The sequence below is a fragment of the Hippoglossus hippoglossus genome, chromosome 5 (assembly GCF_009819705.1).
Source record: "Hippoglossus hippoglossus isolate fHipHip1 chromosome 5, fHipHip1.pri, whole genome shotgun sequence".
In the NCBI taxonomy this organism is placed as follows: domain Eukaryota; kingdom Metazoa; phylum Chordata; class Actinopteri; order Pleuronectiformes; family Pleuronectidae; genus Hippoglossus; species Hippoglossus hippoglossus.
In genome coordinates, this window is record NC_047155.1 from 18,428,133 (window position 1) to 18,455,915 (window position 27,783).

Here is a 27,783-nt window from a genome sequence, read left to right on the forward strand (position 1 = left end):
CAATACATATCCTGCTCCTAGATGTCTATGTAACTTGCATGATCCTGGCATTTTCAGATATGTTTACACAAATCTCTGTGATATAAAATGAAATCAGTGAATGCAATCCTCTTACACAGCAGTGGCGATGCATGAGGCAAAAGCAGTGCAGATAGATCTTGAAAAATGTTTATTCTTATTACCTACAGAAAAAATTGACAACAAAATGAAGAGGGGAGACATGGTAAGGAGAGATTTTGTAGAAAAATAAGAAAAATGGGTCTGAAGCCTCATTACAGCATCAATATTAAGTACAATCGTATTTTCCAATTCATCACCTCCATGTGCAGCGGAGACAGTGGAAGCTAAACTTTTATATGGCTGGAAATCACCTGGACATTCTTCTAAAAAGTATCTAAAAAAAAAAATGCTTTACCGTTGTAGCTTCTGCCATCAATAGTCACTGCTGAGAACCTCCTCCAGTAAACACCGTACAAAGCTAACAGTGTGAGTAGGGAGAGATTAAAGGCCGACTCTTTGGTACACTGTTCACACAGGATGAGGATTCACATGGACTGTCACTGGTAATATGGGTTATGGTGTATGAAGCAACTATTGAGAAGTAAAAAAAACGATCCATGTATGAAACAGCATCCAGTGTACCGTCTTTTGTTCATGCATGTGGCAAACGAATCGCATTATATTGTACCAGGATGAGACAAAGCTGAAGTGAAAAAGAATATCTATAACAAGTCCTACGATACGCAGTGGGATTTCTGGATGAGACGTATGGAACGTACGCTTACTACTCCGGTGCTGCTGTCTGTATACAAATGTACAAAAGGTTCTTGAGGTCTAAGCTAATTTACCAGTGCGGAGAGGGTTACTAGTTGCTCTACATGCCTGTTTGCACTATGCAGTTATTAATTCTGAGCACTTTGCACACAGTTGACAGCCAAAAGCATAAAAGTTGGCACGGCTAACGTGATGACTGGCAAACAAAGATGGGTCTAATGGGCTAATCGATGATCAGAATGATAACAGCATGTGGCTTTCATGGCGATCTTTGTTTCTGTTTTTGTAGACAAGTGCAAATTTCTTTTAAAATCCAACAGAATTCATTATCTATAGCTAAAAGTACAGAGAGTAATGTGCTGCAGAGAAAGAGTTTGAGTTAGAAGCAAAAAAAAAACAAAAAAAACAAAGCAAAGTCAATGAGTCCCCTGCAGCAAGTAAAAAGAAAAAAAAAAGATCCAGAAATATAAGGAGAGGCCCTCAAGTTCCTTCTATAACCAGTGTAATCCATAACAGGACAAAGACTAGGCAGCAGTCTTCTTTTAGCTGTTAAGATAATTTCAAATGTGTGTAGGGAGCCTCGGAGATCCATGACAGGAGGACGCAGGCGTGATGCAGGCTCTCGCAGACACTAGTGTGTATTTTTCAAGCCCAGAAACTTTAAGCCTAATGCATCCCCCTCACAATCGGAGGGCGGTCGCGTGCACAAGTGGCCTCTAGGATGAAACCCATGGGTGGGAGAGGCACTGGGCCGCTGTGGCTCTCCTTTCAGACACCAGGTCCAGCATGGGCAGGAGGAAGGTGCTGAACGAGTGCGCCTCCTCCTTCGTCCACTCGTACTTCTCTACCAAGACGTCCAGCAGACCCCACGGCTTCAGCTTGGTAATGTGACGCAGGTCACCTGGGTGGAAATATTCAAGTACACAGTTAGTATATAGGGTGTTCACAGGTATTATATAATATACAAAATAATGGTTTGTGTAATAGTGTTTTTGGTTGAAATAAATCAACTGGATTATTTCTATGACCGAATAATAATTTGATTTGCAAGTTCTGCGCTCAAACCAATCAGGTGTTCAGGTGCAATATTAACAACAATTAACAATTAACAACAATTAACAAGCTCTACAATAAAACAAGAGCTGAAAACATGATGTCAGGGATCTGTGATAATTTCTGTTCATAATAAACAGCAGTGGGACAAATCAGACCACAGTCCAGGTAATTAATGGAAAAAACTAGCTCCAGCAGGCAGCTGGGGACAGGGGCGGGTGTGTTTACCTTTCTTGGTGAAGAACTCCTTGGAGTATTTTCCTGCCAAGATCAGTTTCCGAGGAACTTTACCGAGCAGCTCGATGATCAGGGCTATGTGATCTACGGGGATGCAGAGAAAAACACGCGGTGAAACACAAGTATCGGACTGAACTAGATTTTTTTATTTGCTCAAATCTGATCGAATATAACAAGACTTCTCAGCATTAGTAGAAGACAAAGCAATTAGATCAAATGTCACGGTGTATATTTCCTCAAATTAATCTCGCATTCACACTTTCTTTAGCCTGTATTTAAACACTGATATCTTGGGTTTTAAGTGAGACGTCCGTAGGGAAACAAACACTAACCTTCATCTCTAGAGTAGTCTTCTCCTGAGTGGGGTTCAAACAGATAATCTCCAGTGGCAAGTTCAAAAGCCTAAGGAAAAAAAACAAGTAGAGTAATGGATTTAAATAAATACAAAGACATGTGAAATCTCTCTCTTATTTTGTTCTTCTTTGTTTGTGTGCGTCTTGTCTTAAGATTCATTCTGAGGGTGAGCAACATCTGATCTTCACTGACAATACCTTCTCTTTTATCAGCCTATTTCTCTCCAGTAGTTGTGTGCATCTCTTTTTAAAGACATGTTTTCCACCTTCTGATCTACCATGAGTTTCTAATGAAGAGAGGAGACCAAACTCAACATGTTCTGGGGGAATGTAAAGCTTCCTTGTGGAGTTTTTGACCATTGATGACGCTGTAGAGAAACGTCTTCAGGATTTGTTGCATTAAGTGTTTGTATTGGCACATGGAGCAACCTGCATGACACAGACACTGGATAGTGCAACCATGGAGCACAGTAATAGTGTTGGAAATAGGTCAAATTAACATAATACAACCATATTTGATTATGATAAAAATCCACAGACTTAACTTTACCACTTCCTGTTACATTCAGTGTTTATGCCATCGTTCTTTATATTTCTACAGGAGTGTGTGTGTCTTACCATGCAGGCTGTGCTCCAGATGTCAGCTGGCGTGCTGTAGCCGGCTCCCATCAGCACCTCAAGAGAGCGATACTGCCTCGTCTGGATGTCGTCTGTGAAATGTTTGTTCTGTGAGAAGGAGAGAGAAATGTTGGGACACAGAATAAAAAATAAGATGGTGTTTTGACCCTTGTACAGTCAGATTTGAAGCAACAGGAATCTTCACAATAAACAAACTCTTTAGGGGCGCTTTACTATAAAATAAAAAGTTCAAATATATATTTGTACTTACCACCCAGCAGGCGTTACCAAGGTCAGCGATCTTAACCTGCACCTTGTCGGCATTGATGGGCTCCAGGGGGTTAACTAGCATACTGCCCGATGCTCCTGTTAAAGAGGGGAGAGGGAGTGAGGAAGAATAACCAAATAAAGGTTAGACACATGGAAGAAGCCGACAGACTGAATCCGACTGCACTGGGACTGGCGCACTGCACCCACAACTGGGAATAAAAAAAGAATCCCACCTCTGTCAGAGAGGATGCTGCTACAGCAGATTTGAGGGTTAAGGAACTTTAACTATAAGTTTAACTAGCATAACACTCAGAGTGCATACCTCCGTCAAGGCCCAAATAATAGTCCACTTGATGTCAATCCAGCTACGTCAAAATGTAAATACTCAAATAAATATCAGTTGCCTAAATATACCTGATTTATTTTTCTCAAATCAAGATCCATGAATTATTCACTCCTGGAAATCCCTTGTTCTGCCTCCTGATTGTACAAATCCCCTGTTCTCAGGTCTCTGTTGAATTATTTTACAATGACACTGAAAATAAATTCTGTCCAATACAAGTTTGCCTATCTCATGTCGCCTATAATATAATAACATTAAATATCTAATATATGTTATTACCAAACAATCAACACAATTACAAACTACTACAAAATACTACAAACTGATTCATAGCATTATCACAAGTTAGGATTTTAGGTTAAATGTCAGCGTTGAGTGTATAGATAATCTTATAAAAGACATAAAATAATTTAAAAAATGAATAAAAAATGAATTATAGTTTACATAATGAATTTAAAATGCCAATATACATACATGTCAAATGCTAAACGCAAAAATTATGAAATAAATCGACAGTTGAAAACAAAGGAAAACAAGGGTTTCTTTTTTAACTAACCGTTCTGACTGTTCTCGTCTTCTTCCCTTCTTTTCTCCCCTTGAGTGTCCATTTCTTCTTCCCTCTTCTCCTCTTTCTCGCCTTCCTTTATCTCTACAGTGACAGAGTCTGGGCTGAGGGGGGCGGGGACCTGCTGCAGGTCTGTGTCCGGGTCTGGGTCCGGGTCCTCAGGTGAACCATTGCAGGTCTGATGCTCTTCTTTGTTGCTTAATGTGTCGTTGGCCTCTGTGTCGTTGGCCTCTGTGTCGTTTTCTGCTTGGTTTGCATTCTGTTGGTCCTCCTTCTCCTCTGTTGACTGCTCAGTCCCATGAACCTGGCTCTCCGGGCTGGCCTCACTCTCCGGTTTGGAGGCGATGCCGTTGTAGTTCACGTCCATCTTGTTCTCCTCCTCGGCCAAATCCGTTTTTTGTTCGTTTCCTTCTGACGTCTGTGGGGGCTGCTGGTCGGGAGACGTGTCTGTGGCAAAAATTGACTTAGTTTAATTCATATCACTACAGATCAGATTTTTTAAACCATGAATTAAATAATAACATTTGAACTAATAGAAGTTATCCACCGTCTGAATGGGAAACAGGATCTGGTCGTTCACCTGTGATGGCGTGGTTAGTGATGTCTTGCAGCGTGGTAGACGTGGACAAGGCGGCCAAGGAAGTCGTATCCTCTGTGGTTTCTGTCGTCGTCGTCTCTTCGTCGTCTTCGTCTTCACAGCCTTCAAGTGTCACTCCTCCCTCCATCTCCTGGATCCTTTTCTCCAGCAGCTCTGCCTGCTTCTTTTGCTTCTTCTTCATCTTCTTCTTTTTGTTCTTTGACATTTTGGCCATCTGGGCAAAGAGGACAACAGAGTGAGTTTGTAGAACGACTTGGTTCACAATATTCACAAAGTGTCACATTGGAGAATTTGGTTTAAAAACATAACTCACTGGTTTGGGTGGTGGGGCTGTACTCACTGTGGGAAACAGGAAAAATAAGAGGATTACAGTGGTGAACGACATACGTGTCGCCTCTCTATAATTAGTATTCTGTTCGGGTGGCTGTGTTGATTCACACCAAGCTGTTCTAATAGATTATCTCTGCAGCAGCACCCAGCTCAGCAAGAGTCACACACTCCTCTGAGCAAGCTGGTAATTTCCATAAGCAATCCAGTCGTGACTCATACTGTCAAACAGCTAAAGTGCTCCTCTTTTATTAGAAACACACACGTGCCTTAAAGGGATAGTTCACCCAGAAATGAAAATTCACTCATTATCTACTCACCACTATGCCGGTGGAGGGGTAGGTGAAATCAACAAAACAATGTAGGAGTCCCAGGGGTAAACTTTGTAAGCAGCCGAATCCGATACAATTCTGGTCAATGGTGAGTCCTTCAGACGTAATAAAACAGAAAAAACACAACATGCGTCCATACTGCTCGTGTGGTGTCCGCAAGCCCCGACAGTCATATTCGACTTAAAACGGCGTCATCCACCCCGTGTTTTAAGCCTAAAAGTCCACTGATATCTTCCTACGAGATGCATTCATGGACCGTCGGACGTGCTAGCTTAGCTACTGCCGATGGACTTTTAGGCTTAAAACACGGTGTAAACGACCTTGTTTAGAGTCGAATATGGACGTCGGGGCTTGCAGACACTTGGATGACACCACACGAGCGGTATGGAGGCATGTTATGTTTTTTCTGTTATTTTATCATGTTTGAAGAAGCGGCCACGATTGATTTAAATTGTATTGATTCGGCAGCTACAAAGTTTTCCCCTAAGACTCCAGAAGTGTTTTGTGGACTCAAACACCCACCCCTCTGGTGCAGACTATCTACTGGTGAGTAGATAGTAATTTTTTCATTTTTGGGTGAACTATCCCTTTAAAGTCACAACCCTCACATTTCTGTATGATGCAAGTAACACACATGCACACAGTGGTGGATAAGCATCTTACTCTTACCACACAGTTGTTTTATCTTGTCCAATCTAAGTAGAATTGATTAAATCAAATGACCCGTATAAATAGTATCACAGTCAAATCAATACTTATTACGATAACATTTCTACTAAACCACTAAAAGGCAACAGACCTGCTGAGAAATCTAAATAGCAAATGTCTCTTCTGTCAGCAACACGCCGACCAAACCTCTAAAGGTTGCTTAGTGAGGAGCTGAGGAAAAAGAAAAGTGGTGACCTGCAGAACCCGAGGGAGGTGCGGCGCCGCTCTTCTGCCACTGTGTAGCTTCAGCAGCCATTTTCTTGATGTAGGGCTCGTTGACAGTCAGCAGGATGTTCTCTGGTTTGATGTCCGTGTGGATGATCTTACACTTGGTGTGGAGGTAGTCTAAACCCTGCAGAACCTGCGGTGCAGCGGAGATGCATCATCAGCGTACAGCAATTTTTCATGTGTCTCCTGCTATGGTTACAAATTTTAAATGAAGCTGTAGGACAAATCCACTGGAGTAAAAGTACAAAATCAATTAACCAGAACTTCTAGGTCCTTCTAGACAGAGTATCAAAATGTATTATTGACTATTGTAGAAAGATTTTTGTTTTACAAGTTTTTATTTTCTTAAATGAATTGGTAAAAAGTATCAGAATCGGTACTGGAAAAGGAAAAAGGGTATCGGAACATCTCAAACATAGACCCACCAGTTTTCTGATTTGGTCAGTAAACTTGTGTTCGTGTTGCTGTACAGTACCTGTTGAATGATGCTTTTGACACAGGGCAGGGGCAGGCCTTGATAATTTGATTTGATGATCCACTTCAGAAGGTGATATCCCAGCACCTCAAATACCATGCACACATCTGAGGTCACGCAAAGTCAAGGACTATTTAAATAAATAAATCGGATATTCCACAAACAAAAACATTCCTGATCAAGAGCCAAAATAGATTTTTTACAGGAAACCTGATTTAAGTGCAGTTTGGTACTGGAGACACAGATATGTACATTTCCCAGCAGCCAAGCCTGACACTGACAGTTAAGTCTAGTTGATAAAAATGATTAACTGACCTCATTGAGTTTCTATAGACACACATCATTGCTGATACCATCTCCAGGTTCATGCTTTGACTCTCAAGCCCTATCAAGATATTCCATGCCTGTGGACATGCTTTCAACTAACATCACAACAGTTCCCTTAAGTTTCCAGAGAATGAATGGGCACCAGGGGATATCTGAGACAACAAATCCTCATCATCCTCATCTGGCTACTCTTCTGGGAGAGAAAGGGACGGAGCAACTGTTACTGCATCAGAGAGAGAGACTGTTACACTTAAAGACGACCACCGCAGTGAAGTAGCCCAATGTCACATGAACATCTGTGAACCATGATCAGTGGCGGTAAGGTTGAATTTGGAGAAAGTTAACCTCTGCATGACTGACACTGTAATTGTATCTTGTCAATACTGTTTGTATTCAAACTCAATCATTCTTCTGGAACTCTTCCTGAGACGAGTCCATATTTGAACATGATGCAGACAAATGCGGCTTTTCATGCACAAAAACAACAATTATAATAATTAATGTGCAGCCTGAGATGATGCAGTCTTTTCCTTGTAATGTTCAACACCCAAGTAGTTATTTGGTCTGGAATGAAACCACATCATGAATCCCGGACATCAAACTGAGACAGCAACAAGAGGAAATGGAATGAAACCAAGCAATTCAATTGTGATTGTTGCAATGTTTCCTTCCTTCGCAGAATGACAGCACCACAAACAGCCTGAAAAGAGCTTCAAATAATAACAAATAAAAAAAACTGTAAAATGTATTTTGGTTCAGTTTATATACAAGATATTACTTTTAAAACCTGCAAGCTCCATCATTTAGACTATTATTAGTCTGTTTAAATGTGGGAAAAATGTTGTACATATAATAGAAATTTGGTTGTGGATTTCTGTATTTTGCCAACACACAAACTGTTAGCTGTTGCCAAGTTTGATTCTCAAAGAGGATACGAGTCCCATTCATGCCAGAAATTTTGAAGTCATCTAGAAGCTGCACCACTTTCTCTCTGTTGGGGTCATTGGGATCCGTGTTCCTTACCTGACAAACACACACAAAAAATGGTATTTTGAATAAAAACTGGAGTATGAGTCAGAGTGGAAATGTTCACGTCATGATGGCTGTGTGCTTTTACAGATTTGAGCAGCTTGATCTCATCCAGAGCGGTCTCTGTGTAATGCTCAGCACTTTTCACAACCTTCATGGCCACAAAACGCTTCTCCCTGAAAAAAACACATAAAATTCATTGTCATTTTACTCATCACAACACATTCACTGGCAGTATTATAAGCCCTATCAACACATATATCCTTAAAACTCTAATGTGAGGAGGCAACTTACTGGATGTCCCAGGCCAGCCACACAGTGGAGAAATGGCCCCAGCCCAGCTTACGGATCACATGGTATCTCCCGTTGAACAGATCTCCGATTTTCACATGGTGATATCCACCTACCCAAAGACAGACAGACGGGCAGTTTGTACGCATGCAGGTCATTTCAAACAATGTTGTTTTTAATATACGAAGCTGGACTACAAGATGATTTAATTCAAACATGTTAATATGCACAGAGATGTTTTGCAAAAACCAGTATTAAAAATCATCTGAGATCATCTGTGTATTATCACTAAATCCATGCTGATACAAATTAGGATAAACTATATACTATTTTATGCCAGTGCCCTACTAACCACATTATATTCAACTGTCTATAATCTGAAGAGTGAAGCAGTATGGGAGACGTCCTACCCCTGCAGTAGTCATTGGGGTCCTCCTGCTCGTCGTCATCAGAGCCCAGGATCTCCTCGTCCTGCTCTGGGAGGGGAGAGTCTGCCTGACCCGGCTGAGAACCACCGCCACCACCACGACCATGAGGCTCTGGTCTGAAGAGAAACAGAGAAAGGGATGGTAAGAGTCAGATTTAATGAAAAAAACAATGGCAGAGAGGACCATAAAAGAAATGTACTGACCCAGAGACTCAATTTAAAAAATGCATCAAAGAGCAGTACAGTGTGCTTTAATCCAGAGGAACTCATAAGGGATAATATTAGAAAAGGATAAATTCTTATTTCACCAAAAGCGCAAGTAAGCAGAGATCAGGAGACTGTTTAACATTTCTGTGACAGAACAGTTGTGTAATAATAGATGTTACACCAGGACATTAACATTGAAGATCAATATCCAGGCACTGACTCAGCACTTTTTACTAGTAATCACAGTAACCCTAGCTAGGCAGGGGAAAGAAAAAAAAAAAAAAAAAAATCACCTTTTTATGTTAAATATTTCAAGCAACTTCAAGAATAAAACTGCAAAAACTTAATCAATTTAAATTATTAAATATAATATAGTTTGACAATCTCCATGAAAAATACTTTATAGTGACAATAGCATAAGTAACACAGAAGTCATAGTGGCAGCTTTATGTGGAAGTTTTCTAGCAACCAAATCCTTTTGAGGATTGTGACATCCTGAAGACGACTGACAGGAGTATCTATGACTCAGCTCCTTTTAACACGTAATCAGCACCTGGGCTACTTATTAGTTTACAAGTGTATTTTGAAAAAAGAACGTTCAACATTTTGTCTTTGTCTGTACTAGTGCAATGCCCATTGTAGACCTGCCTGTTTGGAATGGGCTGTGTACTTGGCCTGTGGTGATGCTGGTTGCAGCTTTCTATCTGAAACTGTAAAACCGACCTGCAGCAGTTGAGCTGCGGCCAGTGAAGACCTGCTGCTAGACTCAGCCCATGGAAACCTGAAGCTGTAAAGCTCGACATGAACTAGAACCCTGAACTGGAGAATCTGTTGTTGTTGCTGTTGTTGTGATTGACAACATAACTTACGCTGATGAGTCCCAGCTGCCGCTGCAACAGAGCACTGGTCACCTGTATATTCAATGTTTATTAATGTTGAACGCATTGTGTGTCCAAGTTGCATAAAATTTGACCCTGCACTTCCTTAGTGTGAAGGCAATGAGCTGAATGGTTCTGGAGACGTACAGAGATTTCTGGAATTATTGGATAGTCTCGTGGAAAACATGGACTTTAAGCACTGCAGGTGTACAGGCTGACACAAAAAAACCAACAGGAGAACAAAAGTGGATCAGATCGGCCAAGTGGCCTGATTAGATGAGCTGCAGCAGAGCAGAGCCATTTCTACCTCTATGAAACAATATAAAAACACAGCATCTGATTTATTTTTCTACATTTACACTTTAACTCAGCTTTTTCTACTTTAAAGTATCATTATGGTTTTGAATCAGTTACACATACACACCTCTCCATCATAGCACATTTCTGAAATCAGAAATTAAAGTTAACTTTGAAGCTAATGAATCTGCATTGTCAATTAGTTAGACGTTAGGTAAAAGTACCTATGGCTGGTTACAAAGACAAGAGTGGAGCGACATGTTTTACTTCAAACCCTCATACTGAGGCTGGAGCACCACCACAAAACTACACAGCATTAAAACAGCGGGACTCCTTCCACTAAGATCGTATTTCATTAAATAGTAATAGTATTGTTGAATAACTGATGTTGATTCCACAGTGCTTAAATGAGCAGGTTGTGTTGTGCGAATCTGAACATGACGGAATAAATTATTAAAACCAGTCCTCTGGTTGCTCCTAGAGGACAGCTCATTGGAGGGTAACAAGAGAAAAGGGCTGTTTCCATGAAAATACCTCACACAGGATTTAAGCTGGGAACTCTAACAAGTGAAACAAGCTGCTCCTCAGACGGTGAAGGTGCAGCTCATCACTACAACCACCACAGAGAGCACCCTCGGGTGCTGTCCATGGTGCTGAAAGAAGAAACGGCACTGTCTGTCTCTGACCAGCTCCACATCACACAGTGACAAACGCACAACCAAAAAATGACATTGATGCCCAGTGGCAGACTGCACACATCAGGAGCACCAGGACATTTCCCAGTGGCCTGGTGGTCTATTTGATCTGCCTTGAACTGATAACTTGACCAACAATAATATACAGTGTTTTCGCTACGTTCTACGTATTGCCGCCGCTGCTTCAGGGTCATGGCAGACACACATTACAGACCCGGTATCGTTGTACTTTGCTGTATTACCCTGCCGCATGTGATCCCTCATCACTCCCCCGCTGACTTGTGCTCAATTTATATGTTATCAATGCACACCATTCGCTCGAAAATTTAGGAGACACATATTTAAACAAATTCTAAAAAAGGTCCAACATTTTGCATGCAGTCCTCCTGCTACACACGACACCCCGTTTATCCATGAACCTAAATATGAATTCAGCAGGTTTTTATAAAGATTCGTTCAACGTGTGAGTGATTAGAAAAGCGCAGAGTCTCTTGTTGACATGCTCTGCGTAATCCGCCTGGATGTAGTGGCACTGCCGGAGGGGCCACCTGGATACGTGACGTCACCTGCGACTCACATAGCAGCCAAAGATATTACAGCTCTGCCATCTGAAATCGTAGCAGCCATGCACCTGCTTCTGATAGTATCATAACAAGTTGCTGGTGAAATGGAAGGTCATGATGTGAAGAAAAGGAAAGGTGGAGCAGAGAGGGAAAGAATAAAGAAGGCAAAAGCTCTTGCCTGAGATGCAGCTAAATACTGCAAAATAAGCGACATGTTCTCCAGGAAGGGACCAAGTCAGTCAAGTGACTCACACTCTACAGCAGTACTGCCGTCAAACCAGCCTCCACTCCGAAACACACGGTCAAACTAGCCCCCCCACTCATTACACAGTGCGCATTGTTGCTAAGCATTAAGTTATGAGCGTGTTGGAGTGATTTCAAAATAAAAGCGACCTTCCTGCATGAATGAATTAATGATAACAAATGAATTAATCAAATAAAATACAAAAATGAATTGAACTGAATGAAGTAATTATAAATTGAGACCTTTATAATTAAAGGAAAATTTAAATTCAAGCAACAAAACAGACCATCAATGACAGTTCACCGCCTTACAGTCTCACTCTGACAAAATCACAACATTCTGATGTAGATTTAAAAAGTAAAAGCCCTTGGAAATATCATATTTTCACTGTTTTGCTTGTCAACAGAGAAGGAGATTCTTGTGGCACTTGACAATAATGACATCATTGATAGATGGCATAGAGTTACTGTGCCGCCTATTTGTTTACTAGTCTGGTGCTTTGCGTGAAAAGGAGTCAAACTCCTGGCCTGAATTGTTGTCCCATGCTGCCCCTGGTGACACCTCTCAACTCATCAGACACAGATACGAGCTAGTGTCCCCTGTAGGCCAAAAAGTTGATTGCATCGTCATTGCACGCACGCACACGCGCACACGCACACACACACACACACACACACACACACACACACACACAAGTGCGAAAGTTACTTGATAGTTACATGTCTGTTCTCATTACTGACAGGACAGAGTCGGCATAATAACATTAACATGCTGTTACCAATGAACGGCAAATGTTGCTAGTTTAATTTGCATGTTTGATTTGTGCCATGGAGCATGTCATGATCATGTTTGCGTTGTTTTCGTATCAATACCTTAAATTTAGAAATATCTTCCTTTGCTGAAAACTAAATTAATTTTCACAAATTTCTATTAATCACAACAAAACTGGCCAAATGTCTGGTCAGCGCGTTGTTTTGTGATGTTGTCATCACATTGACACTAAAAGCCATATATAAACTAGATCAAGGCTAAATAAAATACAAAATCAAAACAGATAAGTTAGTCTGATCCAGTATTTCTGTGCGTACACAATTCTTTACTAACCAAACATCATGAGTTCTCAAAATGTGCTAGTGTATTACCGCAGACAGTTGATCATGCTTCACTGTGGAGTTAAGTAAGGTAGCATCCAAACAGCCTCCAGCAAGAAATCCTGCACAACAGACAGATGTTACCCTCAGCAGCACCACCATCTTTCCTTACATTCCTTAGAGAACACACTCTGGTCGTGCCTACAGCAGTCCTGCGTGTTTTGCATTTAGACGTGGCGTTTCAGCTTAGGCCACTGGTGTCAAACAGAGAAACACTGGTGATGGTGTTGAGAAGGATTTGGACCTAATTAAAGCAAGTCATATTATCTCCTAAGCTATAAGAAGGCCTAAGCAGCTGACTTTGCCAGATACCCTCTTAAGAAAACTGTTTACAGGGAAATATCAGTGCTTCTCTAACTATTATTTGTTGGTGAAGACGAATCAAAAACTGACTCATTGGTTTGGACACTTTGTTGTGATCTGCTTGCAAACAACAACAAAGTCATAAGGATTAGCATGCCGAGCTAATCAGTTCATTGGCTTAAGACTGAGCAGAGGGACCACTTTAGTTGCATCTTAGCAAAAACCATGCTTACAAAGCTGTGTCATATTTAGCCGCCTGCTGATCTCAGCTGTTAGTTACTGCTCCATGTGGGTAAAAAGCATTACAGTGTTGATCTGAGGTCAGAGATGCAGAGATTAACAAATGAAGTAGGCCATTTTCTTCTGTGACAATGAGTTTTCAAATTATCAAAAGGTATCATGTTTCTCAGAGTCGGACTGATACAGGAATTTTGATGCAGAGACCATTATCAACGTTTGATGGAAAATACCGCAACGTCTGTTTGAATATCTACCAATGTGCGCCACCATCGACAGATACATCTGTCTGGTTCCTGTGTGGGAGGAATCCTTCAATGAGAAGAGAGGCTGAAACAAAGCCATTTTGATTGTTCATTCTGTGAGGACATTTCTACATTTTCACTCATCTGCTGTGAGGATTTTCTCTCCCTTCTTAAAAAGAAAAAAGGTGTTGCTGGAGTGGGCATGCTCACAATTTTTTGTCACTCTGCTCTACAACAACACAAGAGCAGGTTGTAGAGCTCTTGTTTTAGGTTTTAAAAACGTTTATTCAATGCTATCATTACTTACAGTATTAAGCTAATTAAAGATGAATGTGCTGCCTCCAGTCTCAGTCTAAATTTGGACAGACAGTGGCTCAAGGAATTTTAGCACTTTCTTGCAAGATCTTTGTCAGCCCACAAAGTCTTCACTTTGTGAAGGAGAAGTAACATTTGTTTGTTTTCTTGGCTGCACACAGTGATCAAATGTAGCAGTACCTGGGTCAATCTCCTCTTGTCCGCATCATAAGTAATAACAAATTCTCAATTTCCCCTCACTGAACACGCTCAAGCTTTAGAGTAACAACAAATACAATGAACAATAAAGCTGCTTTCAGACAGGCATTGAACTCCGAACATCCTCCGACATTTTCCAAAGGGGCTGTATGAGTGAACGATAATGTCCGAGTGAGAGCCTCCAGACTTACTGCAGACTTTATTCGTCCAGCCCTAAGTTGTGCGGAGAATCTGCCGCTGCGTTGTTTATGTATGAAAGGAAGATTCCGGAGAAAGTTTGGATATAATTCTGTGGACTTCCTTCGGAGTTCATGTCTGAAACCAGTTTTTCCTGCAGTTTCATCTTCTCAATGGAAACTAGAAATGATCAGAATAAAATAGATTTTTGCAAAGAAAAATTGACTGAATCTGTTCATGTTATTCCTAATGAAAATATAATAAGTAGGAAAAGTAAAAGACTAGCAACTCCTTACACCTTACTTCACGAAAAGAAGACCAGAGCATTTACATGTATTCATTCTATTTGGCAAACATCCATGTTCATTTATGCATTCTTATCATTGCATTTAAATTTTTCTTTGTGTTTGGGCTCCTTTACATAGAACCTGCATTGATGACAACATATGGCTTCACGAGTGAGATGGTGATGGAGATATACAGTATGAGTACGAGTATATATGAAAGACACTTCTACAATAAAACTAGAACAAAATGTACAGTTTTCATAAAAAAATATCTTGGTTACCTGAATAATACTAAAAGTATTTTACTACCTGAAATCACACCACAGTTCTTTATGATTAAGAATGAAATGACTAGTTTATGTTATTACAATCCCTGTGATGATGGGTTAGGTTGAAAAACTAATATGTGCCGCTTCGATCCCAGGAGAAGGACTCGATCTAAATATTGTTGCCAGAATAAACACAATGTTGACAGAGTGGAGAGCAGGAAATGAGATAGAGAGACAGAGTGGTGGAAGATGGAGGGACAAATGTCTACATGGAAGAAAAGAGGCAATATATAGAGAAATGCTAAGCAAATGTGCATGACATTAAAAGTGACTTTAAAACCAACAAGAGCCTTACTACATTTAAAACCAAAACACAAAGGATGATTGAGCATTTCGAGATCGTGTGGACAAGTTCTTTCTCTCCACTGCAGCACACCAAGACAGTTATATGTCCTCAGATGAGAACATGGACACTGATCAGGATACTTCAAGGACTTTTGCTACACTCAAGACACCTAGACATGACTCACAATAACCTGCAACTGTGTCATGCCTGCTCCCAAACACACTCTCACACTCACACACACACACACACAGTGCTCTTACCTGCAAGATGCACGGATACCCATGGGTTGTGATGCGGGGAAGGACAGGAGAGGAGAGTGTGCAGGTATTGGAAAAACACTCACTCCATCCACAATGATAAAAAATGATGGATGAGAGAACAAAAGCAGGGAGAGGGCTGGAAAGTGGAGTGGAGAAGGAGAAAGCGATCAGAGTTGATAAACGAAACGCAGAGATTATAGGAGGTAGGTGGAGGCAAAGAGGAGAGGAAAAGAGGGGGGTGTGCGAAGAGAGGAAGAAAACGAAGAGGAGGAAGACACTGCTGTAGTCCTGAAGCACAGGGCACCGCTGCACAATCACCGACTCACTCACTCACTTTTTCTCTCACACTCTCTCTCTCTCCCTCCCTCACTCTCTCTCTCTGACCGAGAACTCTCCTTGGCTGTCGTCAGCCTCTGGCCCAGCCCCCTTCACCAACAGCTGGGACGTGATTGGGTGACGCAACCCAGCACTGCATTGCAGGTGAGGTACGACATCAGCACCCCTCTCCTCCCCCCTTGTCTGACCAAAACAACACTGTTCCCTCTTTCCCTTCCTCGTCTGTCCATCATCATCATCACCTCCTCCATCCTACACGCCTGCCATTCCAACAGTGCTTCACTCATCAGTTTATTTTTTGCAATGAAACAGCACTGCTACTGAGACTGTGTGTGCACTCATTATTTTCATGTCACAATTTCGTACCCTGCTCAAAACGATCAAGATTAATTATTAATGATGTCAAGCATGAATCAAAACCTACTGAAACTCTGAAAAATAAGGCTCCAGTTAACAAGCGTGTCCCAGATGTGGGTTGTTCTTCAATCTGTACTCGATCTCTATCTGACAAATTAAGTTGCACATTGGATTAGCTTCAGGATGAAAACAAACACCACCAGGGCCCTGTGCCCAAATGTTTGACTGTCTTCTCTACTGAATCACTCTGATGTCACTCATAGCTTCATTTATACAGTGATTTATTAATCAAAAGTTTCATTTCCCCTCAGAACTTAATAATTTGGCCTTTAAACACCAGGAAAGAGTTTTTCATCTCTGGCAGTGACTTGGAGTTACCCTGATTTTATTTTGTTATCAGTGATTCAGTCATCTAATCCCTTTTTTAATTGATCATGTTACTTATACTCCGATAACACAGAACTTAATTTTCAAATGATAAATGCCATTTGTTTTTGTGTTTGAGTTGAGAGTTGTTTGTTTCCAATCTGACTATTTGTTAATCATTACATGAATAATATGATGTGTCTGTGTGGTGTTTCTGATGCTAGAAATGGAGCCTGATGGTCAGAATGTTCATTCATCCAACATTTAGCAAGCCTTGCAAATTACAGTGTGGATATCTGATACGGCACATTAGAAACATCTATAAAATAATAAATCAATGTGTTGCTGTCAATCTCATCAGATTTCATTTTCATGTTTTAAAACATTTTATCTGGACTGTTTGTAGCAGCACAGAGGATATTTAAACATGCCACAGTAAAAAAAAAACATAGGCGCAACTATTGCAAAATTATTGATGGCTAATTTCTATTTATGAGGGTCAGGGTTCTGGTGTTGTACATTTCTGCTAACTGTCAAAGCTTCTTGAAAAAACACAGTAGACCCATTGAAATAGTTTCTAGTGAAATCTGTGCCCTACTGTGACAAGGTGAAATGTTTGCTGTGTAAAAGGCCTAAAAATCCCTTATGTCTACATTTATGCACTTTATGAATAAGTGGCATTTTATCTGTTTAATTACCAAAACCTAACTGGAAAAATTGTAACCAAACAATTTTTATCTGTACTGATTTTATCTTAATTGATTTTACGTAGTTGTGCTACAACCCGGAGCACCTTTATTCATGTCTGACGCAGAGATGTGAAGGAACTGTATGTATGAATATTATGCAACAACAACAGTGATCATCAGCGTACCTCTTAATGTTGAACTACCACATTTCCAATCATTGTGTTCAACAGAAAACCCCAGAACAGTAATAGCGAAGCAGCATAAAAACAAGATGGGTTTTGGTTAGAGGGTAAAAACTCCACAGCTCTATTATTCACAAATTGTGTGTATTTGCCACATTTAGAAAGAGGATTAATGAACAATTCACCCACATGAAGTATTTACTAACCAACCTGCTGGGCTCTGTGACAGCACTTCAAAAGCTCCCTTCTCCTTACACCAGTTCACAACCGGCTACAGTTCAAAGATGAAAACATATAAACATATCTAGGGGTTGTTTGCGGGCTTATAAAATAAAAGGTAAGATGTGTTGTTATGTATTAAACAGCAGACATTTTTCATGGCAGACATTTAAACTGCATAGCAAGAGAAGCAGTTAAATACATAATATTAATTACACCTTAATTTGATTTAAATGGGCCAGTTTCAAGGCCTGAAGCTATTGTGCAAGCTGTGCTCACCGCCATGACTGTGATACTCAACAGAACTGAGGCATCAGTACCTTTGCTTTCTTACGACAAATCAAAATGTCTGAAAAAGCTCTATGAATGTCAGTGTCTGGTAACTGCTTTTATTTGACAGTATTGAACTGCAGGTAGAGCAGGACGTCCACTAACCAGAAGGTCGATGGTTGGATCCTAATCTTCCCCATTCTGCATGCTGAAATGTCCTTGGGCAATATACTGAACCCCAACTTGCCCAAACGCTGTGCTGGCAGTGTGAGGGATGTGTGACAGAGAGCATGCTGCACATAGACACACTGTATGAATGTGTGTGTAAACGGGTAAAAGGCAAAACTGTACTTTAAAGCACTTAGTGTCAGAAAAATACAATGTAAAATGTAAATGCACATCTTCTCTGTGGCCTTTATCCTGTAAAATTTAATTTATCATATCGGTGCATGTCGGCAAACATGATATCAATGCCTCTGTGAAAGGCTCATATCGGCCAAATTTCAGTGGCCAACAGATTACTCTGTAGGGCTTTGATTTATATATTGTTTCCTAAAGCCACAATATAGATATTGACATTAAAAATCTGAAATTAAACATTTGTCTTTTCACAGGTTCCAAAGCAAATTACTAATCAAGTGTTGAGTCTTTTTCAGATGACCAAGACATCACAAGAGAATTTGTATTTACATGTTGAACTTGAACACTAGGTCAGTGACTTAAAGGTTCAGTGTGTAGAATTTAGTGACATCTAGTGGTGAAGTCGCATGTTGCAGCTGAATAGCCCTCACCTCACCCTTTTTTTCAAACCTGAAAGAACCTGTGGAAGCCTTCAGTTGTCATAAAAACTCAAAATGTGTTTAGTTTGTCCAGTTTGGACGACTGTAAAAAACATGGCGGCCTCCGTGGAGAGGACCCGCTCCCGATGTAAATATAAAGTATTTAAATAGAAAGGGCGCATTCTAGGGTAAAGCAAACAATAATTTGTACAATTTAGATGATTACACACTAGTAAAAAAAAAAAAAACACTGAGTATTTTATATTCAATTTCTGCCAATAGATCCCTTTCACCTAAATCCTACACACTGGAACTTTAAGTCCAAAAATAACTCCATTGCCAAACTTTAGCATCGTCCCTGATTTGAGTCGACAAAACTGGACATTTACACCTCCAAACCCCTTATTAATTAGCTGATACTTAAACGGTCTTGTACACAAGGAGCTTGATGAATGGCCGCGCTAAGTGAAGGCCTGGGCCACATTTCCCTTCAGGCCACTTTACGTCTCGATCACTCCTGCTGACATTACACAGTGTCAGTGTCTCCTGGTTTCTCTTGGCCGTGTTGTTTCCACACCTCCAGCCCTATCTGATCTCAATGGTAAAATTAACGAGGGCACAGAAGAAGACAGGAGCTCTTGGGGATGGGTGACTACAAGGGTGCAATGCACACAAAGTGTTGATGAATGTGCTGCATGGATTTCTCTTATGTTACCAACACCTGCTAAAAGCACACGTCCAAATGTGTTGCTCATGATCTATGCACATGTTAGATAATGGCAATAACATGTTCCATTAATAATGTTCTCTTTCACGGGGCTGTAATATATAGGTTTGTATAGGGATAGCTGTGTCTTTCATGTTCAGACCATAGTCTCATGTACACAGTAGGCCCCCTGAGCAGAGATTGCATGACTTATACTATAGAGAAAGACGCATTCACAAAGAGGACACTTCAGTTTTGTGTACTACAGCACCAGTAAAGCCACTACAGGTTTTCCTTAGTTCACTAAATCAAATCTTTCTGCACAAAAAGCTGAAGCCCTGACATATTCATCGCCTGAAGCAACCTGCCTCCTCTTCACAATCAACACACATATTTACGTAATTCTGCCACTGATGTGATGGGAAAAAAAGAAAACAGCAAGAGAGAGAGAGAGATAGAAGGACAAAGAACTGCACATGATAAAAGATTTGATTGGTTATATAATGAACCGCAGCTATGGCTGTGAGAGAAGAGGAGGAGATGAGAGCAAAAAAATACAAAAGAGAGCAGTGGTGCTGGTAAACACTCTACAACACTGGATACTCCTCTTCAGCCTCCTGGGTGCACACTGAGTCCTAACATTACATCTGAGGCACAGAAAGTTACACAAACAACTAGCTTCATGTTTGAAGTGATGCAAAAAAATGTGATGCAGTGAATGCAGGAATAAAATAGGGTGGGCTATGAACTATTTTAACAGCTGGCAGCCAAAACCCGAGAGGGACATCATCATTCACGTTCTTGCTTGCTTGCACACAGGCAAACAAAAAGCACACATGCAGGCAGTCAGGTACACACAGTATAGTCAGCATCTGTTTCTTAATCAAGTATGAATCAAGCCATCAATAAGTCAGCCATGCTCAGTGTAAACTGGCCGACTCCCATCACCACACGTTCAACAAGCAGAGCAGACCACATGACTCTGACATCTCTTAATCGTTATCAAGCATACACAGGTTGATGCTGCACTACTCACTTGCATGTGAGGCCGCTGGCTAGCTTCACCACAGCGATATTAATGGAGAAGATCCAGTCCAGGAGCCACATGACCCAGAGTCCACTAACCAACTAACTAACTAACTCAGCAAAGGCAAATGGCACCTAAAGAGCTTGTCTAAGGCTACTGGGACCTTCTCTCCTCTCCTGTGGCTCTTCAACTGAGCAGAGGCTACTGCATGCTCTCTCAGCACAGCAGCCACAACGAAGTGACTGACACAAGAGAGTGGGAGGGAGAACGTGTGATGGGTAGAAGGGCAAGAGAGGGGGGAGAGAGAGAGGGGGGGGGGGGGGGGGGGGGGGGAGAGAGAGAGAGAGAGAGCGTTGAGGAGTTGAGTTACGCTTGGATGCTTGCCACTCGCTTGATGGTTACAGACAGAAATGATGCATTCTCGACTGAAAGCTGCTGCACTGCACCACTGTCACTGCTGGTGAACATGAATAATGATAAAAATGGGGAGTTGGGTTATTGTAGTTTGGCTGGATGATCAGCAGGGTCGGCAGCTTGGGCAGCGGCTGAGTGATGCACAGTCTTATGAATCATGACATTTTCAAGATTTCCTCAGTATCACAGTAATCCGGAGGGAACTGTGTGCACATCCATGCATAAACTGCAAAACAGAACTATTAGCTAGGTCAGCATATTTTAAATGGTGCCATTACAAAATGATATTTTAAAAAAAAGGTCCCAAGTTGCAGTCCACAGCATATCTCACTGAATTCGAACAGCCACAGCTTTATATGGTAAAATGACTATTTAAATGGCACTGTTCTAGTCTTTTTGACTTATCAAAGCACTTTACAGTACAAGTCACATTCCCTCATTCACACACATTCATACAGCGCTACTATAAGCTGCACTTTTTCACCATTCATACATCGCCTGCACAGCCATCAGGGGGCCCACTGGGGGTTAACTATCTTCACTTCAGACTACAGGGGCCAGGGATCGAACCACCAACCTTCTGGATTGTGAACGACCCCCACTGCACCACACGAGAGGAATAACATATAATATATATACACACACACTTGATTATGATGATTATCTACCAAAAAGAAGTAAGAACAGTGGTGATAAACCAATTCATATTAATTTAAAATGTATATTTTCTACATTACTGGAGGTGGGAAAGTCACAATTTAATGTCAGGACGGACCCTAAAGCATGGTGTCTGGACTTGAGTCAGAATAATTATTATTATTTCTATTTGATGAGTTAACTTCAGATGAAATTGTACCTGTACACTGATCTGCCACAACATTAAAATATGTACAAGGTTTCAATGCTGTGGCAGATTAGGGTAATTTTAGAAGCCATGAAACAACATGAACAACTAAATCAGTTTGAATCACATTACTGATGGTTCAGAATAAAAAGATTTACAACAGCATTAAAAAAAGTTAGGCTTATCAGTGTATATAGATATTTACATCTACATAAATATCAACTCAGGTCAACTATAGAGACTCATTATGAACAATCTGAATAATGTCAAATCAAGCACTTAAACTACTTGAGCCCATTGTAAGTGTATCCCAGTGGGATACAGGACTCCCTTACTGTCCGTGTTACTTTGTTAAGATGGTTGAATGTCTCTTTAAAGTATTTTCTGTACATTTGTGTGTGTATTTATGTGTATTGTGTATTTTTACTTGTGTTTAGGTTATGGATTAGGGCAATGTTCATGATCAATAATAAGCACAACGTAATTTTAATCAATAGCAACACAACAGAGGTTCAGTATGTATTGATTGTGTATGCATTGTATAGATCGACCTCAGATTTGTAAAAGGTTTTGCTTTTTAATTCAGTGACGGTCATTCTCTGCTCATAAAGAAGAGTTTAAATCCACAACTTTCCCTCAGGTGAAAAGGTCAGCCTTTAAATATAAAATAAATAACAATACTTAGCGTGATGATTATTGTTAGCCCATCCTTTTGCTTTTGTCATCCCAATGAGAAGAAACACGTGGACTGACAATATCATAACCCTCTGCTTTGTGTTTCAGGAGGGAATAGAAAAAGTAAAGTATCTTCATCTTACTTCTTTCCAGGCTTCCTGGGCTTTGTCCTCTTCTTCCTCGCCTGCATCGCGAGCACTGCAAAGCACAGAGAAAACAGTGTGAGCCGGACTCAAGCGAAGCTCCACACCTCACGTGCGGGTTTCAGTCCGGACTCTGGGGGGGTCGGCTTGTTGTTTTTAGGACTATTTCCTTGTTTTGGGTGAAGAGGAGCGGGGGAGCCTCCGGGCTGCAGGTGTAAAACAAACAAACACGCAGTTCCAGCTTTCATTAGCATCTCTCGTTGGCTAGCGTTAGCAGGTAGCTGGAGTAATTAGCCTCGGCGGTGTGTTACCTCAAATAAGAGGCTTTTTTTTTACTAGTTAGCAGCTACGGTGACTGGAGTGTTATTCACAGAGAACGGTACGCAGTTGTATGTGCATGATACGGGTCCCCGGTAAAGCCTTTGGTGGATTTACGGACTGTGCGGGTCACTTTTTACTCTGGATGTAGAATTTGGCGCAGACTTGTACGCGGACAGATGCTAGTGACGGCTACAGCTAGCTAACTGTAACCACCCACATACACACAGAGCGGAGCGCATGGTCCACTTTTACTTTTCACCGACCGTCCCAACACTTGTGTCACGGGCGACACGACAAGGCGTCGATGGGAGAAACGCCCGGAGGAAACGCGCGCGTGATAAAGGAGCTGTGTGTGAAACGCGCTGAGCTTTAGTTAGCAACGTTACCTTTTCTTTCCATGCTGGTTACCAGTCAGAGCACAAGCTACCTTCACGGACCGTCGGGAAATATGGCAACTCTGAAATGCGCGAGATTGAACACACCACCAGAGAGAGGCATGGCCTGTAGGGGGCGGGGCGTGCAGGGAACCAGTTTAATCAGCTGTCACACATTGTAACATGCGACGGTATCTTTAAGATGGTGAATTTAACGTTTACACAATGATATAGTTTCCTCGTGTGGTTTAGTAGCTTCAAACTTAGAGACGTGCACAAAGGAATGTGGGGATTTTCATCACCACATTGACCTGTGACACTTTCATTTCATCCGCACAGAGTACATAGAATAATGGTGTGTTTTGTTGGATAAATAAACTGAAGTTGACATATTATATTATGATTAGAATGTTTATTTCAGCTGTTTTCCTACCTTAGAGTTTTGGTCATCCTAGAAGTTTCTCTCTACTTGTGATTTGCTGCCACCCAGAGGTCTTACACTAGAATAATCATCATCATCTTCATCATCATCATTATCATCATTGTAATCATAATAATAATAATAACTATAATCATAATCATCATCATCGTAATAATATAAATAATTCAGGAGGCATATTCCTGAATTTACTGTGCCAGGTCATTATTGTTCTTTTAGATCTATTTTTATTACTGTTATTATTTTTATACTTCCTTCTGTATTTTAACCATTTGTTTTCTATTATGTGGCACTTTGTATTTTAACTATTTGTTTTCTTATGCAGCACTTTGTACTTTGCATCTAAAAGTGCTCTATGAATGACGTTATATGTAAAGTTATAATAATTATAGTAATAATAATAGTTTGTCATTTTCTAGACAACCAAGGACACTTTATAATAAATACTAAATAAATACATGAATAATCAAACCAAAACCAAGTGTTAAAATCAGATTAGTAGACAAAAACAGCTCTCAATCATAGACTGTATATATAATGGTCGTAGGGTCCGTGACGTCACCCGTTGGTTTCTGAAGAGTGAAAATTAGGCTAGTAGTAGGCGTTCACCCGGCGCCATCTTGCCGGTGCTGACTCCTCCTAGTTCCTGGCTAACCAATAAATGGGCAAAGAGGAGGAGCGCGAGTGAAGACTGACAGCTGAGCCACGCCCGCAGAGCTCAACGTTACCTGGTTAGCTCAGGCTAAGGAGCTAGGCTACATGCTACCCGCGGCTGCTAACCGGCTAGCGCTGCGGTGTTGTTGCTTCAGGATGGTCGTGATGTTTACAACGAACTCACTAGAGGTAAGTAACCTTGAAACTACACAACAACAAAACCTATTGCTTTATCTATTATCATAATCATTTGCTTACATGCCTCAAGTGGTTTTTAATATGTAATTGTTATAAAAGGTACCGTTTATTTAACACGTGTAATGAACAGATTGAAGCAAATTAACTACACTACTACAGTCGTGTTTGGTTGTGACTTGATTTTAATTTTAATAAGTTAATAAGTTAATATGAATACGCTACATGTGTAAGTTGCATGTGATAGTAACTATATGTTTCACAAATGTTGTGATACATGCTGGTATAACCACCATTACTATTGCCACCTTGTTTATTTAGCCTGTTATGGAATTTACAGTGAATTAGACAGTTTAGATATGATTATAATCTCCACACACCACTGTTGGTTCTCATATTTATTGTATAATTATGTTTTCACACTGAGAGAAGTGGAGAGACTTGATGTGGACTGTTATCAACAGCTCTGTGGGAGATTATCACCTTGAATATTACAGATGAGGTAGAAAGACATTTTATCTATTTGTACAATGTTTTATTTCTTTCAGTACATTACATTTCATTTAGCTGATGCTTTATCCAAAGCGACTTACAATATGTGCATTTAACCATGAGGGTACAAACCCAGAGCCCAGTACATCGGTTCTGTCTGAAATCTGTGGTGCTTCCACCTGCTGAACACAGAATAAACTGTAAGAACCAGTCTTTGCTGGAACATACACAACATAAAACATCCTTTTATAGTGAGTTTCTTCTTTTCATTAGATGAAGCACTGCAGCACCTGATGTCCTCAGCATCCACTGTGGCAGCTGCAACATGGTGGAGATCGGCAGCTTCAGGCTGGTCAACATGAGGACGACCTGCACCAGCTTCATCTGCACAACACTTCATGTTTTCCTCCCTTAACTAAAGATGGAAGATACGTAAAGTCATACATGTGCCAGGTTAACTCCTTAACAGACTTTTACATGGTAAAAATAAAAGTTTATTACTTCAAAGTTCATCAGATCATAATCACTTCAGCTTAGGAAATAGGTGGTGGACATCAACCTCAGGTTCTCTATGTGAATGTCTATTCTAGTAAAGTTACACTTCCTATCATTTATTTATGTGACAAAAAAATACATTATTCTGCATGTCCACTTATTTAACACAATAATTATTGCCCACAATAATTCAGTAAAGTCTGCCTAAGATTAACGATGTAAAAACTGAATGTAGCCGACAGGTTTAGTTTTCACTAACACGTTACAACACATCAACACCAATACTCTGAATAAAGAGCTTTAGGAGACGTAATGCTACTTTAAACAGCTGCTCTTAAAATGCAGATGTGACTTTAAATACTCACGTTTCAGTTGATCACAGTAAATCTGTTTCTGCAGAATAATAATCTGTGTAACGTAGTCAAGTCAAATGGGTTGGCGAGTATAACAACTTTACATAACATTAGATATCTTACGTGGTGGAGCTTATTCTCCAAACACACACAGTCGACTGTCTCGGTTCATGTCAGTAGTAACTCCCGTACGGTCCCGTTAGTATCGCCATTACTGCTGGTATCTTGCCTGCAGGCTAGCGGAGCTAAGCTAACAAGCCAGGTACAGAGACACCGATACCTGCTCATCACTACTGTTAAGACTAAAATCTATGTTTTCCTTTGAATATTGTTAAGACTAAAATCTATGTTCTTCTTTGAATATGTGTCTGTGAAGATGGCAATGAAACTGAACTAAACAAGTGTAGTATGTTAGACAGGGGTGGGGGCAGGGGCAGTTTGGGCTGAATCTGAATAGGTGGGAAAATGTGTGGCCTTCACATAGTGACTGATAGTAGCCGTTGCTGGCTGGTTTTAATCTTGAAGTTGATTGTTGTGTGTGTGTGTGTGCGTCACATCGCAGTTCAGTCTTGCACCTGTCTGATAATGCCTGTTTGAGAAGACTGTACATCTGTGGCAGACAATACACTGTACTTTAACTTGTTCTCATACCTAACTTACTATATTACAGCATAAACTCCATTAGCTTTATTTCAAAAATCACACATAGATGAATGCACTGTTTTCTTAAAAAACTGTGACATACCCTTAGAAAGAATTCAAGCAGCGGCCACTAGGGTCTGAAGGACCGATAGGAAAGGCGTTGTTTTGTCTAGAAAATGCGCATGCCATACTGAAAGCTCACAAGCTGTCAGCCGATTCAAGGCTTGTTTTAAAACACCAAACCAAACACTGTCAGAATGTGAAGATTTGTCCCACTACTGTCAAAGGAGGGACGAAACTGGGAGCGGCTCCTCATCATTGGCGAATTCCAGTGCCTTGAGGCTGGGACCAGCCTGTGCACTAGCCACGTGACTCCCCCTCCTGCTGAAGTTCTACCTATTATTATAAATATTGCACCCACCGTCCGCTCGGGGCGACTCTTGACTTCCCTGGCGGTATTAGGCGGCTTGCGGGTTGTACGTTGAGTGCCCATAGCTATGTAGTAGCTGTTCATTGCTTCTAAATAAATACTTTTTTGAACCAGACCGACTCTACCATCTCTACCTAAGGAAAAAAGAACACGACACTACTAACACTAACACATACATAAAATAAACTTTACTTACCACAGAAACGGGAGCGCAGACGTCTTTAAGTTCTCCGTCCGGGGAACAAGCCGAACATCAAACCGTATTATTCATCCGAAATGTGAGTGAAACCTCTCCACAGACTCAGGTCCTGTTCGGTGACGGGGGTTAGCCTGTTAGCCTGTTAGCTCAGGTGAAGCCGAGCAGGCAACAGGCTAGGAGCTGGAGTCGCGACCTAACGGTGACGTCACCTGTCCATCAAGTGATAATTATTCATAATATCAAACCTCTATATAATTTAAACGGGTGAGTTAGAAAAAAATTCACCCCCCTCAGAGTTGTCATGAAGGAAGAACTAAGTGATTGAGACTAAAACCGTTTTTTGAACCATGCTGTAAACAGGTTTAATTCTGCTCTAAAGTCGGGCTTTTTAACATGGGAGTCAATGGGAATTGACTCCTTCTTGGAGCCAGCCTCAAGTGGCCACCCAGTGAACTGCAGCTTTTTGCACTTCCGTATTGGCCTCATCGCTCAGCCCGGGATGTTGCCCCTTGGTACACACCAAAGAGAACACTGTTGCGTCAAAGAGAACACACA

General features: G+C 40.9%; 1 protein-coding gene across 5 annotated transcripts; it reads right to left on the minus strand.

Annotated features, from left to right (window-relative positions):
* Positions 1-152: 152 nt before the first annotated feature.
* srpk1b (SRSF protein kinase 1b) lies at positions 153-23,443 on the minus strand. Of its 5 annotated transcripts, none has more exons than XM_034585595.1 (16): positions 23,342-23,443; positions 22,635-22,689; positions 8,939-9,072; positions 8,532-8,640; positions 8,326-8,413; positions 8,144-8,231; positions 6,882-6,988; positions 6,374-6,539; positions 5,125-5,150; positions 4,794-5,025; positions 4,205-4,660; positions 3,307-3,401; positions 3,036-3,143; positions 2,397-2,466; positions 2,056-2,148; positions 153-1,675 (listed from the first exon to the last, which is right to left on the minus strand). In XM_034585595.1, the coding sequence occupies exons 1-16, from the start codon at positions 23,352-23,354 to the stop codon at positions 1,491-1,493; spliced, it is 2,025 nt and encodes a 674-aa protein (XP_034441486.1). In that variant the 5' UTR covers positions 23,355-23,443; the 3' UTR covers positions 153-1,490. The 5 variants fall into 5 exon arrangements, with proteins under 5 accessions (XP_034441486.1, XP_034441484.1, XP_034441485.1 ...); XM_034585593.1 differs by having other exon boundaries at positions 4,761-5,025; XM_034585594.1 differs by lacking the exons at positions 22,635-22,689; positions 23,342-23,443 and adding an exon at positions 20,568-20,758.
* Positions 23,444-27,783: the final 4,340 nt, after the last annotated feature.